General features: G+C 47.2%; 1 protein-coding gene across 1 annotated transcript; it reads left to right on the plus strand.

Annotated features, from left to right (window-relative positions):
- The first annotated feature begins 12064 nt into the window (after window positions 1-12064).
- LOC133362865 (gap junction gamma-1 protein-like) lies at window positions 12065-14606 on the plus strand. The gene is made up of 3 exons (XM_061581808.1): window positions 12065-12366; window positions 12852-13277; window positions 14177-14606. The coding sequence occupies exons 1-3, from the start codon at window positions 12065-12067 to the stop codon at window positions 14604-14606; spliced, it is 1158 nt and encodes a 385-aa protein (XP_061437792.1).
- Window positions 14607-17809: the final 3203 nt, after the last annotated feature.

A 17809-nucleotide genomic window follows, 5' to 3' on the forward strand; every position in this document is an offset into this window, starting at 1 on the left:
GCGCAGAAACCAGGTCTGCAGCAGCTTGCGAGTGTTGGGCCCCGTGTTGACAACCAGGTAGACGTACGCCGCTCCCGCAAAGAAATCCGCCGCGGCCAGGTTGGCCAGAGGAAGTAGACAGGGTGGTGGAGTGTCTTGTTGATGTACACGGCGAACATGACGAGGGCGTTGGCCAGAATGATGCCGAGGCACAAGGTCAGGCCGAGCACCATGACCAGCGTGCTGGTGAAGGACCACTCGTCGTAGAGCGGCTTGTTGCTGTTGCGGTAGAAGAATGCGATCGTCTCGTTGTGGTGGCAGCTGACGTCCATCTCGTTCTCCGCGTTGTTTCCCACGTCCACGCACACCTGCAAAGCAAAGATTATTTAAAGGAAACCAACACCAATTGGGCTCTAAGAAAAGCTATCTGGGGTGTGGACCAATCAACTTCAAGGACAGTGCATATCATTATCATCATCAGAGTTGTTTCTTTTTGTTTGCATTTTGACTGCTTGTGTTGTGGTTATTGCAAACATGATGCCTTGTATAAAGGTGTCAGTTTTTGTACCAGTTGAAAGGGTAAAAACTTACTACTAAAGAGCTGTTGTTATACAATTACATCTCGATAGCGTTCCTCCTCTGAGCGTCATGATCATAGACAATGGCACAATCTGATTATCTGCACTGGCGTCCGTGACTGATTGCCCTATTTAATGACCCCCAGGGGAATGTGACTCAGCGTCGCGAAAAGAGGTGATCGCATCTTGTCACACTGCCGATACATGTGTACGCACACGCATGTACATGTACAGGCACTCTCGCATCACACATGTACAGTCCGCTTGAATAATTCCACTGCTGGATGATGACCTCCGCACACGTCTTGTGGGTCGGGTCGAGAGCGATATTTGATTATACTTCACCATCTTCTTGGTTCTTTCGGTAAAGTCACGTAGAAGGGAAATAATAAAATAATAAAAATAAAACATAATAAAATTATTCTCACGACGTTTCGGCCACAACGCAAGCAGCCGTCCTCAGGTGAAGAACCAGGTCCGTCGAGGCGACAGAGTCTGAATGAAACAGCACACGAGCTTGGAGCATATATATAAGCTGGGCGCCTTGACAAAGGAATTTGCATATCAAGAGGAATCTAGCATATTTATGGGAAATGCAGGAATGTGATTAGTACTACATATACTTCACCACGCTGGTCAGTGGGGGTTGTGGTGGAGGTGGTGGTGGGGAGTGCAGTACACCAATGGGGGTTTCTGCACTGCCAGCTGCTGTCTATAACGCCCACAGCACCTTTCTACTGCACGTGGTGGTGGTGGTGGAGGTCAACCCATCCAAAGAACCCTGCTTAGCTTATAAAATCGGAAAAGGCTGCGTGCTTTGTGAGTGATCTGGTCAAAGGCTACGTTGACATCAGCACACTTACATTGCATACATAACACTGGTCAACACACTTTTTGTGGCATGAGGTATTACAACGGTGTTAAGGTCATTTTGGGGTGCTGATTCCAAATCTGGCATCAGTTTTTGTCTATCACATCAGGTTTTTGAGATATCAAATATTGCATTTTCAATAAAAACTTGCGGAGGAAAAATATTAAATGAATGTGGATATCTACAATGATATTATAAACACAATATCCTAAAAATACAGCAGCGTATTTTAACACTAAAGCAGTCACTGACTCGCAACAACTTGCAATCATAAGTGACAGAGTTAATTTCGGGTAAAATCAATGAAAATGGGGTATGCCGATAGCATAACAATTAGACGTGCTACAGCAAATCTGAGATCAGATTTGGAATCATCAGCACCCTGAAATTAGCCTAGAACAGCTGCAAAACTCCAGGCCAGAAAAAATAAAATTTGTTATTGTTATTGTTGAGCAGTGTAATTAACGCGGCTTGAAATTTAGGAAGAAATGCCGCATTACACGTTACAATGTCATGGTTTCTAGCACAGATTCTCTTCCCGTGAGAGTTGGGGACAGACTAAGAGGGGTTTGAACAAGGCGAGCCCTGCTTACTTGTGGCGTTCACCCTCTACACCACTGGGAGAGCCATAAAAGTCAAATATTTCTTAATATATTTCATTGAGAGCCATATAGTATTTTTAACGTGTAATACATTAAATATTTTTTTTTTACTTTTAATGCGACTTCTGGTCACGGAACCCGTGACCCGTGAAATTTTATCTTCAAAACTAATTTCTGTTCACTTTAAAATGACACACTATTATTAAGCAATATCGCAAGTATTTTAAAATCAGTTCCAAACTGATTTTATTTTTTATTTTTTTATTATTTTTTTTTCAACTCAAAATTGTCTGGGAGCCACATGCCGTCACCGGAAGAGCCATGTGTGTGTGTGGCTCGCGAGCCACAGGTTCCCGACCGCTGCTCTACACGAGAACAAACGCAACGCAAACCTCACAGAATCCTGTCGTTGTTGAGCAGCGTCCCTTAGGATTAGCACATGGCCAGTAGGCAAGGCAAGGCAAAGGTCAAAACAACGAGCTGACCTTCACCCGACCTTTGACCTCACCCCTCGGCACACAGACACCTTTACCCTTTGACCCCTCTGCAGGCAGTCGACGGAGAAGAAGGGCCCAGGCTGCGCACGTGTCGGCTCAGGCGAGTTCAGGAGGAGGCCGGGCCCCGGATGTCAGGGGCCCCGGATGTCAGGGGCCCCGGATGTCAGGGGCCCCGGATGTCAGGGGCCCCGGATGTCAGGGGCCCGGATGTCAGGGGCCCCGTGGACACGTGACGCAGGAGGCGTGGCCAGGGGGCGGGGCTTGGGGGAGGGAAGATGAAAGGTGGCGGGGCGAAGGGGTCAGTCACGTGACCTGGGACTCTGTGAGTCTGTGGGTCTCTGTGTGAGTGTGTGGGTCTCTGTGTGTGAGTCTGTGGGTGTCTGTGTGTGAGTCTGTGGGTCTGTGTGTGTGTGGGTCTCTGTGTGTGTGGGTCTCTGTGAGTCTGTGGGTCTCTGTGTGAGTGTGTGGGTCTCTGTGTGTGAGTCTGTGGGTCTCTGTGTGTGTGGGTCTCTGTGTGAGTCTGTGGGTCTCTGTGAGTCTGTGGGTCTGTGTGTGAGTGTGTGGGTCTCTGTGTGTGAGTCTGTGGGTCTCTGTGTGTGTGGGTCTCTGTGTGAGTCTGTGGGTCTCTGTGAGTCTATGAGGTCTCTGTGTAAGTGTGGGTCTCTGTGTGAGTCTGTGGGTCTCTGTGTGAGTGTGGGTCTCTGTGTGAGTCTGTGGGTCTCTGTGTGTGAGTCTACGGGTCTCTGTGAGTCTGTGGGTCTCTGTGTGAGTGTGTGGGTCTCTGTGTGAGTGTGGGTCTCTGTGTGAGTCTGTGGGTCTCTGTGTGTGAGTCTACGGGTCTCTGTGAGTCTGTGGGTCTCTGTGTGAGTGTGTGGGTCTCTGTGTGAGTGTGGGTCTCTGTGTGAGTCTGTGGGTCTCTGTGTGTGAGTCTGCGGGTCTCTGTGAGTCTGTGGGTCTCGGTGTGAGTGTGTGGGTCTCTGTGTGAGTGTGGGTCTCTGTGTGAGTCTGTGGGTCTCTGTGTGAGTGTGGGTCTCTGTGTGTGTGTGGGTCTCTGTGTGGTGTGGGTCTCTATGTGAGTGTGGGTCTTTGTGTGAGTCTGTGGGTCTCTGTGAGTTTGTGGGTCTCTGTGTGAGTGTGTGGGTCTCTGTGTGAGTCTGTGGGTCTCTGTGTGAGTCTGTGGGTCTCTGTGAGTCTGTGGGTCTCTGTGAGTCTGTGTGTGTCTCTGTGTGAGTCTGTGGGTCTCTGTGAGTCTGTGGGTCTCTGTGTGAGTCTGTGGGTGTCTCTGTGTGAGTGTGTGGGTCTCTGTGTGTGAGTCTGTGGGTCTATGTGTGTATGTGGGTCTCTGTGTGAGTCTGTGGGTCCCTGTGTGAGTCTGTGGGTCTCTGTGAGTCTGTGGGTCTCTGTGTGTGTGTGGGTGTCTGTGTGTGTGTGGGTCTCTGTGTGAGTCTGTGCGTCTCTGTGTGAGTCTGTGGGTCTCTGTGTGTGAGTCTGTGGGTCTCTGTGTGAGTATGGGTCTCTGTGTGTGAGTCTGTGGGTCTCTGTGTGAGTCTGTGGGTCTGTGTGTGAGTCTGTGGGTCTCTCTGAGTCTGTGGGTCTCTGTGTGAGTGTGTGGGTCTCTGTGAGTCTGTGGGTCTCTGTGTGAGTCTGTGGGTCACTGTGTGAGTCTGTGGGTCTCTGTGTGAGTCTGTGGGTCTCTGTGTGAGTCTGTGGGTCTCTGTGTAAGTCTGTGGGTCTGTGTGAGTGTGGGTCTCTGTGAGTCTATGAGGTCTCTGTGTGAGTCTGTGGGTCTCTGTGTGAGTCTGTGGGGGTCTGTGAGTGTGTGGGTCTCTGTGTGAGTCTGTGGGTCTCTGTGTGTGTGTGGGTCTATGTGTGTGAGTCTGTGGGTCTCTGTGTGAGTCTGTGGGTCTCTGTGTGAGTCTGTGGGTCTCTGTGTGAGTCTGTGGGTCTCTGTGTGAGTCTGGGTCTGTGTGAGTGTGGGTCTCTGTGAGTCTGTGAGGTCTCTGTGTGAGTCTGTGGGTCTGTGTGAGTGTGGGTCTCTGTGAGTCTGTGGGTCTCTGTGTGAGTCTGTGGGTCTCTGTGTGAGTGTGTAGGTCTCTGTGTGTGAGTCTGTGGGTCTCTGTGTGAGTCTGTGGGTCTCTGTGTGAGTCTGTGGGTCTCTGTGTGATTGTGTAGGTCTCTGTGTGTGAGTCTGTGGGTCTCTGTGTGAGTCTGTGGGTCTCTGTGTGAGTGTGGGTCTCTGTGTGAGTGTGGGTCTCTGTGTGAGTCTGTGGGTCTCTGTGTGAGTCTGTGAGGTCTCTGTGTGAGTGTGGGTCTCTGTGAGTCTGTGGGTCTCTGTGTGAGTCTGTGGGTCTCTGTGAGAGTCTGTGGGTCTGTGTGTGTGTGGGTGTCTGTGTGTGAGTCTGTGGGTCTCTGTGTGAGTCTGTGGGTCTCTGTGTGAGTCTGTGGGTCTCTGTGTGAGTCTGTGGGTCTCTGTGTAAGTCTGTGGGTCTGTGTGAGTGTGGGTCTCTGTGAGTCTATGAGGTCTCTGTGTGAGTGTGGGTCTCTGTGAGTTTGTGGGTCTCTGTGTGAGTCTATGAGTCTCTGTGTGAGTCTGTGGGTCTGTGTGAGTGTGGGTCTCTGTGAGTCTGTGGGTCTCTGTGTGAGTCTGTGGGTCTCTGTGTGAGTGTGTAGGTCTCTGTGTGTGAGTCTGTGGGTCTCTGTGTGAGTCTGTGGGTCTCTGTGTGAGTCTGTGGGTCTCTCTGAGTCTGTGGGTCTCTGTGTGAGTGTGTGGGTCTCTGTGAGTCTATGGGTCTCTGTGTGAGTCTGTGGGTCACTGTGTGAGTCTGTGAGTCTCTGTGTGAGTCTGTGGGTCTCTGTGTGAGTCTGTGGGTCTCTGTGTGAGTGTGGGTCTCTGTGAGTTTGTGGGTCTCTGTGTGAGTCTATGAGTCTCTGTGTGAGTCTGTGGGTCTGTGTGAGTGTGGGTCTCTGTGAGTCTGTGGGTCTCTGTGTGAGTCTGTGGGTCTCTGTGTGAGTGTGTAGGTCTCTGTGTGTGAGTCTGTGGGTCTCTGTGTGAGTCTGTGGGTCTCTGTGTGAGTCTGTGGGTCTCTCTGAGTCTGTGGGTCTCTGTGTGAGTGTGTGGGTCTCTGTGAGTCTATGGGTCTCTGTGTGAGTCTGTGGGTCACTGTGTGAGTCTGTGGGTCTCTGTGTGAGTCTGTGGGTCTCTGTGTGAGTCTGTGGGTCTGTGTGTGTGTGAAAATATAAGAATAGGTTTTACCCTATTCTTATGCATTATCTTTCATTATCCTATGGGCATAAATAAAGTTGGGCCAGTCTGCCAAAATGTCACGTTATATATACATTCTTTCTCTGTTATGGCAGAAAAGAACATGATATTCTCGTGAATCAACCTGATTTTTAAATCCTTTATATTAAGTTCACTTGCTTGCTTGCGCGCTTACGACCGTGCAAATCTTTCGGTCGTTTTTTAACCCACTTCCCGTGATCCAATCGAGCTGACATTTTGCACACAGACTCGTTGTGCGTGATAATAAATTTTCGTGAAAAATTTTTTTTCCTAAATTTTACACTGTTTAGGAAAAAATAAAATATATTTAATTACCAATTGCTTAATGGTGGCAGGCAATCATCTGACCCATAGATGGCAGCCATCTCAAGCCAGAGGACGAGATGACTCTAGCCGCCACGCATATAAAGGATTTATAGGGAAAAACTTTGTTTTTACGGGTTAATTTTTCATTGCGTTAGTTCACGAATGTAGCACATTATACATGGCACAAAAAGACAGCTTGGTGTGGAGTCAAAAGGGATTATCCCAGAAAAATATGGTCAACTCTACCACGACAGCGATCGCTACGCACGTCAGCTCACATGAAGTATGATCTGTGTTTTGATTTAGTGCGCTGATCTTAAAGGTGCATTGAAAAATGTTGATACTCCGACTGATGCTCCTGCTGTTGTGGAGTGACTCATGCAGCCAGCTATGGCTGCAGGGTTTGGTAATACATGTTGTTTACGCGTTTATTGTGAAAATTCGGTCACAGTTCCTATGATCACTGTTTCATTGCTTTCATGGCTTTATTTTGGTGATTTTCGAAAAGTTTTTCGGTTTGGCCATGTTTGTTTGTTGTAGTACAGAGTTAGACTGATCGCCTTAATCTAAGTTGTCTTGTGGTTTTTGTGGTTGTTGTTTGACTTGCATCCCACTGGGATTTTTGCACACAGCGTTGGTGTAACGGTGTTTTTTTCTGCAATATTTTACTGTCTTTTCTCGGATTTTCTGTTTGCACTTAGTCACATATTCACTTTAAGATGTTTTTTTGTTCATGTTTTTGTTTTTTGTTTTATTGCGGTTGCACCCGATTCAAGAGCCGAATGGCTCACAGGGCTGTACCTCATCAATGAACTTGAACTTGAATGTCCGAGTGTGGATACACGTTGACCAGTGTAAGAGGGGGGGGGGGGGGGTCACCTTCGGTCAACCCCCACACGCCTCAAGTTTCAAGTTTTCATGTATTAGGCATAGCCCTGTGAGCCATTCGGCTCTTGAATCGGGTGCAACCGCAACAAACAAAAAAAACAAAAACATGAACAAGAAAACATCTTAAAGTGACTATGTGACTAAGTGCAAACAGAAAATCCAAGAAAAGACAGCAAAAAAATTGCAGAAAAAAACACCGTTACACACCAACGCTGTGTGCAAAAATCCCAGTGGGATGCAAGTCAAACAACAATAACAACCACAAGACAACTTAGATAAAGGCCATCAGTCTAACTGTGTACTACAACAAACAAACATGGCCAAACCAAAAAACCTTTCAAAAATCTTGATTTAAAGCTTTCGTGACTGCAGGGATTCATCTTCTTGGTTCTTTCGGTAAAGTCACGTAGAAGGGAAGTAATAAAATAAAAATAAAACATAATAAAATTATTCTCACGACGTTTCGGCCACAATGCAAGCAGCCGTCCTCAGGTGAAAACCAGGTCCGTCGAGGCGACAGCGTCTGAATGAAACAGCACACGTGCTTGGAGCATATATATAAGCTGGGCGCCTTGACAAAGGAATTTGCATATCAAGAGGAATTTAGCATATTTATGGGAAATGCAGGTGTGTGATTAGTACTACATATGCATGTGCATTATGCAGGATTAACAGCATCAAAGGGAGCTGCAAAAACCACCAAAATAAAGCCATAAAAGCAATGAAACAGTGGTCATAGGAACTCTGCTGCCCCCTGTGGGCCCGTGAGCTTGGGGGCATCTAAGGTTACCTGCAGAGCCTTGCTATGGCGCAACACGTATACACACACACGCAGTTTAACACTCACACACACAACAACAACAACCGCCATTCGCCACTAAGTGGCGGTGACGTCACCACGACGCTTTTGCCAGGCCACGTGCACCTTGAGGCTACCACGTGGCAGGAGGAGGTGACGGGGCAGACCCAGCAGGTGTCACGTGTCGACTGACTGAGACGAGTGGCTGATGCTACCACCACCTTGTGGCCCCCTGCTGTGCCAACTCGCTGTGTGGGTCTCTGCAGGGTTCCACAACTTGCGGATGAGTTCTGCTGCTGCCATTTCAACGACCCTGAGGTTTGGTGGTCGCATGGGCCTTCGTTGGTGTTGACGCCTCGGTAATTGAGATGTTAACTACCTCACCTGGTGTACAGGAGGTCGTGGGTTACACCACCATAATCACGGTGGCTGGGAAATGTTAACTACCTCGCCCGGTATACAGGAGGTCGTGGGTTACACAATCATAATCACGGTGGCTAGGAAATGTTCACTACCTCGCCTGGTATACAGGAGGTCGTGGGTTACATTGTAATCATCATCACGGTGACTGGGAAATGTAAACTACCTCGCCTGGTATACAGGAGGTCATGGGTACCATCATCATAATCACGGTGGCTAGGAAATGTTCACTACCTCGCCTGGTATACAGGAGGTCGTGGGTTACATTGTAATCATCATCACGGTGACTGGGAAATGTAAACTACCTCGCCTGGTATACAGGAAGTCGTGGGTTACACCATAATCATCATCACGGCGGCTGGGAAATGTTAACTACCTCGCCTGGTATACAGGAGGTCGTGGGTTACACCACCATCATCACGGTGGCTGGGAAATGTTAACTACCTCGCCTGGTATACAGGAAGTCGTGGGTTACACCATCATCATCACGGTGGCTGGGAAATGTTAACTACCTCGCCTGGTATACAGGAGGTCGTGGGTTACACCATAATCATCACGGTGGCTGGGAAATGTTCACTACCTCGCCTGGTATACAGGAGGTCGTGGGTTACACCACCATCATCATCACGGTGGCTGGGAAATGTTAACTACCTCGCCTGGTGTACAGGAGGTCGTGGGTTACACCACCATCATCACGGTGGCTGGGAAATGTTCACTACCTCGCCTGGTATACAGGAGGTCGTGGGTTACACCGCCATCATCATCACGGTGGCTGGGAAATGTTAACTACCTCGCCTGGTATACAGGAGGTCGTGGGTTACACCACCATCATCACGGTGGCTGGCAAATGTTAACTACCTCGCCTGGTGTACAGGATGTGCAGTACTACACTACGTACTACACTATACACAACTATATGCTATACTACTGGACACTCCACTATACAATACACTTCTATATACTACACTATACACACATATACTACACTATACACTGCTATACACTACAGTAATATACACTACACTATACATTACTATACACTACTCTACACTACTATACACTACACTACTATACACTACACTACTATACACTACACTGGTATACGCTACTATACACTGCTATACACTATAGTAATGTACACTACACTACTATACACTCCACTACTATACACTACACTATACACTTATATCTACTACACTATACTATACAGTACACTACTATACACTAGACTATACACTACAAAGCTATACAATACACTACTATACACTACACTACTATATACTACACTATACACATATATACTACACTGTACTATACAGTACGCTACTATACACTACACTGGTATTCACTACACTACTATACACTACTCTAAACACTTATATTTACTACACTACTATACACTATACAGTACACTACTATACAATACACTACTATACACTCCACTGCTATACACTACACTATACACTGCTATATTCACTATCGTAATATACACTACTATACACTACACTATACACGTTACACTACTACACACTACACTACTATATACTACACTATACTATACAGTACACTACTATACACTACACTATACACTTATATATACTACACACTACACTACTATCCACTACACTACTATATACTACACTATACACTCCACTGCTATACACTACGCTATACACTGCTATATTCACTATAGTAATATACACTACTATATACTACACGACTATACACTTTACACTACTATACACTACACTACTATACTACACTATACTATACACTACACTATACACTACACTATACACTACACTACTATACACTACACTATACACTGCTATATTCACTATAGTAATATACACTACTATCCACTACACTACTATACACTACACTATACACATATATACTACACACTACACTACTATACACTATACCACAACATTTACATTTGTTGAATACTGTGACATTCCGCTGGTAACTGCATCCAGCATCATCGGGCAGTTTGTCAGAATGGTGAGGCTCTGCTCTGGCTCCCGGTCTTAAATAAAAACAATTGTAAATGTTGTGGTTTCACTCTTCAACAACACACCGTTGTGGGGCTAAAGTAGTGAACTATTTTGTCTTTTGTCAACGTGACACTTTTTTGCTGATTGGCCGTGTCGGGTGTGGTGGAGGGTTACGACACATTTATAAATAACGCGATCGAAACCCAAAAACCTATTTTATGAATTTAATTGGTCGCGAAAGCCTGCTGCGTGTTAAACTGTGTGTAGTGTGTTGTTGTAACCCTCTTACCCCAACCTCGACACAGAGACGTGGCTTCCACTGTGTGTGTATGTTTGTTCTCTATGTATCTCTGTGATATCTGTCTCTGCTTATATGTCTGTCTGTGTGTCTATGTTGTGTGTCTCTCTCTGTGTGTCTCTGTGTGTCTCTCTCTGTGTATCTCTGTGTGTCTATGTTGTGTGTCTCTCTGTGTGTGTCTCTGTGTGTCTCTGTGTTGTCTCTCGCTGTGTATCTCTGTGATGTCTGTCTGCTTATATGTCTGTCTGTGTGTCTATGTTGTGTGTGTCTCTCTCTGTGTGTGTCTCTGTGTGTCTCTGTGTTGTCTCTCTCTGTGTATCTCTGTGATGTCTGTCTACTTATGTGTCTGTGTGTCTATGTTGTGTGTCTCTCTGTGTGTGTGTCTCTGTGTGTCTCTGTGTTGTCTCTCTCTATGTATCTCTGTGATATCTGTCTCTGCTTATATGTCTGTCTGTGTGTCTATGTTGTGTGTCTCACTGTGTGTGTGTCTCTGTGTGTCTCTGTTGTTGTCTCTCTCTATGTATCTCTGTGATATCTATCTGCTTATATGTCTGTCTGTGTGTCTATGTTGTGTGTGTCTTTCTCTGTGTGTGTCTCTGTGTGTCTCTGTGTTGTCTCTCTCTGTGTATCTCTGTGATGTCTGTCTACTTATGTGTCTGTCTGTGTGTCTATGTTGTGTGTCTCTCTGTGTGTGTCTCTGTGTGTCTCTGTGTTGTCTCTCTCTATGTATCTCTGTGATATCTGTCTCTGCTTATATGTCTGTCTGTGTGTCTATGTTGTGTGTGTCTCTGTGTGTGTCTCTGTGTGTCTCTGTGTTGTCTCTCTCTATGTATCTCTGTGATATCTATCTGCTTATATGTCTGTCTGTGTGTCTATGTTGTGTGTCTCTCTCTGTGTGTGTTTCTGTGTCTCTGTGTGTCTATGTTGTGTGTCTCTCTCTGTGTGTGTCTCTGTGTTGTCTCTCTCTATGTATCTCTGTGATATCTGTCTCTGCTTATATGTCTGTATGTGTGTCTATGTTGTGTGTCTCTGTGTGTGTGTCTCTGTGTGTCTCTGTGTTGTCTCTCTCTATGTATCTCTGTGATATCTGTCTGCTTATATGTCTGTCTATGTTTCTGTTTCTGTGTTTTATCTCTCAAATTTAGCATTCTCAGGAAGAATGTAATCAACCAGGTAGGGTGTTGACTGTTATGTTATCCGACTCTCTGTTGTATTACATTACATGTCTAAGTATACTAGATTTGTGTTTCTATTTCATTTACACCTGATGACGATTGCCTGTGTTGCAATGGAAACGTCATATGCTAGTATTTAATTTATTATTTTATCTTTATACGTGACTTTACCGAAAGAACCAAAGAGTTATTCCTGCAGTCACGAAAGCTCCAAATTAAGATTACCCCATGCCCCCTACTGGACATCTGTGGGTATCCCGAGGCAGCAGAAGAGCTCAACGCGGCGCGCGGCCAGCCGATGTGCCGTCTAAATCCGTGTCTCTCTTCTTGAATTCTCAGGTGGGCACGCTTCTGGCGAGCCGGTGGTCACAATGAGCTGGAACTTCCTGACGAGTTTGTTGGAGGAGATATCTCTGCACTCGACGTACCTGGGCAAGCTGTGGCTCACCACGTTCCTGATCTTGCGCATCATGCTGACGATCGTGGCGGGCGAGTCAATCTACCACGACGAGCAGAGCTCGTTCATGTGCAACTCCCAACAGCCGGGCTGCACGAACATGTGCTACGACACCTTTGCTCCCCTGTCCTACGTGCGCTTCTGGATCTTTCAGATTATCACCGTGGCGACGCCAAGCATTCTCTACCTCGCCTTCGCCATACACAGGATACAGAGGTCTAGTGAAGTTACACTATGGGACATCTCCTTTACCAGTGGCAAAATATAGTAGTAGGTTTTTACCCTTTCAACTGGTACAAAAACTGACGCAATTTTATACAAGGTATAATTTTGAGTTGTGCGCCTTTTTGGTGTCATCTGGTCCAACACCAATGGGGACTAGGCTCTAAAGAAAGCCGTCTCGGGTGTGGACCAATCAACTTCAAGGACAGTGCATATTATTATCATTATCAAAGTTGTTTATTTTTGTTTGCATTTTGACTGCTTGTGTTGTGGTTATTGCAAACATGATGCCTTGTATAAAGGTGTCAGTTTTTGTACCAGTTGAAAGGGTAAAAACCTACTACTAGGCCTAGTAAAGTTACTACGACGACGATAACCGTGATAATAACGGCGAAGTCCCCCAAAAAAAACCTTCATTCTACTCTTTGTTCTTGCGAGAAGGAGATTTTTAACTTTTACTCCCGCGTCGTTATCCGCAGGTCAGAAAGCTCGCGGGGCGACCAAGGAGGGGAGTTTGCCGACGAGGCCGGCGCCGGCAGCGGCGAGGTCAAGAAGAACGACTACAGACGGCACGACGGGCGTCGCGCTATCAGGGCCGACGGCCTCATGTGGGCCTACGCGCTGCAGCTCGTCCTGCGCACGGTGGCCGAAGCGGGCTTCCTTCTGGGCCAGTACGTGATGTACGGCTTGGAGGTGATCCCCCGCTTTGTGTGCCCCCGCCGCTACCCCTGCGTCCACTTCGTCGACTGCTTCGTGTCGAGGCCCACGGAGAAGACCGTCTTCCTGCACGTCATGTACGCCGTGGGCTGCCTCAGCCTGGCTCTCGATCTGGCCGAGATGTGGCACCTGGGGATGGGCGCTCTCAGGGACGTGCTGCCGGGCAGCCGAGCCAAGCGCCGGCAACGGTATTTACAGCGCTATGAGACGTCTCCTTTAGCAGTGGCAAAATATAGTAGTAGGTTTTTACCCTTTAAACTGGTACAAAAACTGACACCTTTATACAAGGCATCATGTTTGCAATAACCACAACACATGTAGTCAAAATGCAAACAAAAATAAACAACTCTGATGATAATAATATGCACTGTCCTTGAAGTTGTTTGGTCCACACCCGACATCTTTGATTTTGGGGGACAATTGTTCAGTTTCCGACACAGCGGGAACTTTGGGTTACGGCTCGCTCTCGGGAACCTAACCCTTCCATAACCCAGGAGACCGTCTGCATCAGAGGTCGCAACCGGGTACCCGATACTACCCGTACCCTACCCGATACCCGGCTACCCGTACCCGGCCGGGTACGGGTACGGGTACCCAGTTTGCGACCCTGGTGCGGCCGGGTACGGGTACGGGTAGGCCGTGAGTCACTGGTGAGTCACCGTTTGTCACTCATTTCGGGTAGGGTACGGGTACGGGTAGGCCGTGAGTCACTGGTGAGTCGCCGTTTGTCACTCATTTCGGGTAGGGTACGGGTACGGGTAGGCCGTGAGTCACTGGTGAGTCACCGTTTGTCACTCATTTCGGGTAGGGTACGGGTACGGGTAGGCCGTGAGTCACCGGTGAGTCGCCGTTTGTCACTCATTTCGGGTAGGGTACGGGTACGCTGTGAGTTCCTATGACCACGGGTAGGGAACGGCTACCCATACCCGGCTGGGTACGGGTACGGGTACCCATTTGCGACCCTGGTTTGGCCGGGTACGGGTACGGGTAAGGAATCAAAACCCGTTTGCGACCTCTGGCCTGCATACACTTTGCCAAGACTAACGGTGAGCATTTAAAAACGCGCTGTTGTTGTTGTCATCAACAGGATTGCGAAGGTCAATCCTCCTCCCCCTCCTCCTCCTCCCGACGCGGCCGAGACGGAGGAGGCCGCCCCCCGGCGGATGGCGATAGCGGCGGCGGATGCGTTGCAGCTGCAAGGCTACCTGCGCGCGATAGAGCGGCGGCTGGACCTGACGATTTCCCAATCGCCCCGACGGGCCAGGGCAGCCTGGGGACACGGGGAGAGCGGAACAGGGAGAGGTGGGGCAGGCGGAGAGGGAGCACGGCGGGGGTCTCCGGCCTCGCACTCGGCCGCGGTGGCCGTGAGCAGAAGCCCCCAAGTGCAGCCGGGAAAGAAACACGAAGCAGCAGCAGCAGAAGTGGAAGATTCCGGAGAAAAACAAGAAGAGGTCAAGGCCGCCTCTAGGAAGGGAAGGGCTGTCCGATCGGAGAAATATCTACCCATCTCAGTTTAAGTTTCATTACTCTTTGGTTCTTTCGGTAAAGTCCCGTAGGTGTGAATAACATTTTTATTTTTCTTGGTTCTTTCGGTAAAGTCACGTAGAAGGGAAGTAATAAAATAATAAAAATAAAACACAATAAAACACAATACAATATTGTGTTTTATTTTTATTATTTTATTACTTCCCTTCTACGTGACTTTACCGAAGGAACCAAGAAGATGAATCCCTGCAGTCACGAAAGCTTTAAATCGAATTTTTTATTTTTGTTTTATTTTATTTCTACCCACGTGACTTTACCAAAGGAACCAAAGAGGATGGATTTCCTGCAGCCACGAAAGCTTCAAATCGCCTTTTAAGTTTCCTGTTGCGAGTTTGACGCCGAGTTATTCACAAATGAAGGTCTTCTCTTTGGGGGGTCAGATCTCGCGTGAGCTGTGGATGTGTCGTTGAGCCCCCCACCACCTGGCATCAGCCTCCCACCACTACACTACTATACACTACAATATTATACACTACACTATTATACACTACACTACTATACACTATACACTACACTATTATACACTACACTACTATACACTACACTATACACTACACTACTATACAGTACACTACTATACACTACACTATACTACACATGACACTATACACTACACTACACAACTATACACTACAGTACTAAACAATACATTACTATACACTACACTACTATACACTACACTATACACTACAGTAATATAGACTACACAGCTATACACTAATACTACCACACGTACCACTACTACCGCACGTACCACTACTACCGCACGTACCACTACTACCGCACGTACCACTACTACCACACGTACCACTACCACTACTACACTACTACTACACTACTACTACTACCGCACATACCACTACTACCACACGTACCACTACTACCGCACGTACTACTACTACCGCACATACCACTACTACCACACGTACCACTACTACCGCACGTACCACTACTACCACACGTACCACTAGTACCACACGTACTACTAGTACCGCACGTACCACTACTACCACACGTACCACACGTACCACTAGTAGTACAACTACTACCACTACTACCATACGTACCGGCGACGGCCGCTGGAAAAGCCGGCGCCGCTGACAGGCGCAGAGCCCCCGGGCACAGCGATCGCCGGCGGCGGTGGTGGTGGTTCCGTTGAAGGCTCCGCGGTCGAGCTGACGGCAGCGCCGAACCCAGAGAGAGAGAGACGGCGAAGGGTCCCCCTCAGGGAGTGATGTAGGATCACCCTCAGCGGGGGCCGATACCGTTGGCTGCCATCGGAGCAGAAACCGCGCAAGAATCCCCTATCTTCTTGGTTCTTTCGGTAAAGTCACGTAGAAGGGAAGTAATAAAATAATAAAACAATTCTCACGACGTTTCGGCCACAACGCAAGCAGCTGTCCTCAGGTGAAAACCAGGTCTGTCGGGGAGACAGCGTCTGAATGAAACAGCACACGTGACGCTGTCGCCTCGACAGACCTGGTTTTCACCTGAGGACGGCTGCTTGCGTTGTGGCCGAAACGTCGTGAGAATTGTTTTAATGTTTTATTTTTATTATTTTATTATTTCCCTTCTACGTGGTGACTTTACCGAAAGAACCAAGATGAATCCCTGCAGTCACGAAAGCTTTAAATCGAAAAAAATCCCCTAGGCCCAGCGGTAAAATCCCCGAGGCTCTAAAATGGCTGTGCCTTTCAGACAATGGCCTGACTCCCGTGAGCTCTGAAATCTTATTTTCAGCCCTAAGGCTGTGACTCCCACATTTAAGCACGAGTGTGGAGATGATTGTGTTCTGTACGTAATAATTCTAAAGCAATTTTACTCAATTCCTAGTAATGTGTGTGCGTGGATTCCGTCGCGATATTAGAATGTTTCCTCTGAGACAAATTCGAACTGTAAAAACATGATTGAGTATTGAAATTACGTTTTCATTTTAAACAACTGTATCGTCTGTTAGCATGTGCATTGCAGTGTCACCTTGAAAGTATGCTTGAATTCCAACCCCTACACGTCACAAAGTTTTGAACATGTACTTGTTATCGCATATAAATGTACAATTTAATAATTCTGACAAGATTGTTGGCTTGTGTTGCCACTGCTCCTCTGACTGTCACCGTGTTTTTTCGCAGTAATTTGTACACTGACATCGCTGTGCGTGACAATAAATGTGCGGTCTCTGTTCAGGGCTTGGTGTTGCAATGCCACATTCCCCAAATTAGAAGTGGATAAACTCAACAATCCCCAAATGAAACGCGGGCAACCAGAGTTGACCCGTATTTAGTAGCCTAACACATGGCGATTAGCGTGGTTGACTACGTACGCTGTGAAAGACGTTCAGCATACAGAGAGACACGAAGCTATTGTGAAACCCAATGGTGTTATTCCTTTTCACTCACATCACGATGTGATGCATCAATGTTGTCAGACTTAAATCAAATTTCATTATTTGTAGAGGAGTAAAATGGGGACGTGACGTCAGGTGTGCCGTTCAGTGCGATGACGTCACGTCTCCTAGGAGCACACTCTTAAAGTGAGTGCTCCTAATCTCAGCTTGTTACCTGTATAAAAGACACCTGTTCACAGAAGCAATCAATCAGATTCCAAACTCTCCACCATGTCCAAGACCAAAGACGCTCAGCATACAGAGAGACACGAAGCTATTGTGAAACCCAATGGTGTTATTCCTTTTCACTCACATCACGATGTGATGCATCAATGTTGTCAGACTTAAATCAAATTTCATTATTTGTGTAGAGGAGTAAAATGGGGACGTGACGTCAGGTGTGCCGTTCAGTGCGATGACGTCACGTCTCCTAGGAGCACACTCTTAAAGGGAGTGCTCCTAATCTCAGCTTGTTACCTGTATAAAAGACACCTGTTCACAGAAGCAATCAATCAGATTCCAAACTCTCCACCATGTCCAAGACCAAAGACGCTCAGCATACAGAGAGACACGAAGCTATTGTGAAACCCAATGGTGTTATTCCTTTTCACTCACATCACGATGTGATGCATCAATGTTGTCAGACTTAAATCAAATTTCATTATATGTGTAGAGGAGTAAAATGGGGACGTGACGTCAGGTGTGCCGTTCAGTGCGATGACGTCACGTCTCCTAGGAGCACACTCTTAAAGGGAGTGCTCCTAATCTCAGCTTGTTACCTGTATAAAAGAC

Source organism: Lethenteron reissneri, unplaced genomic scaffold (genome assembly GCF_015708825.2).
Source record: "Lethenteron reissneri isolate LAM-NWPU_2019-01 unplaced genomic scaffold, ASM1570882v1 scaffold_1630, whole genome shotgun sequence".
NCBI lineage: Eukaryota > Metazoa > Chordata > Hyperoartia > Petromyzontiformes > Petromyzontidae > Lethenteron > Lethenteron reissneri.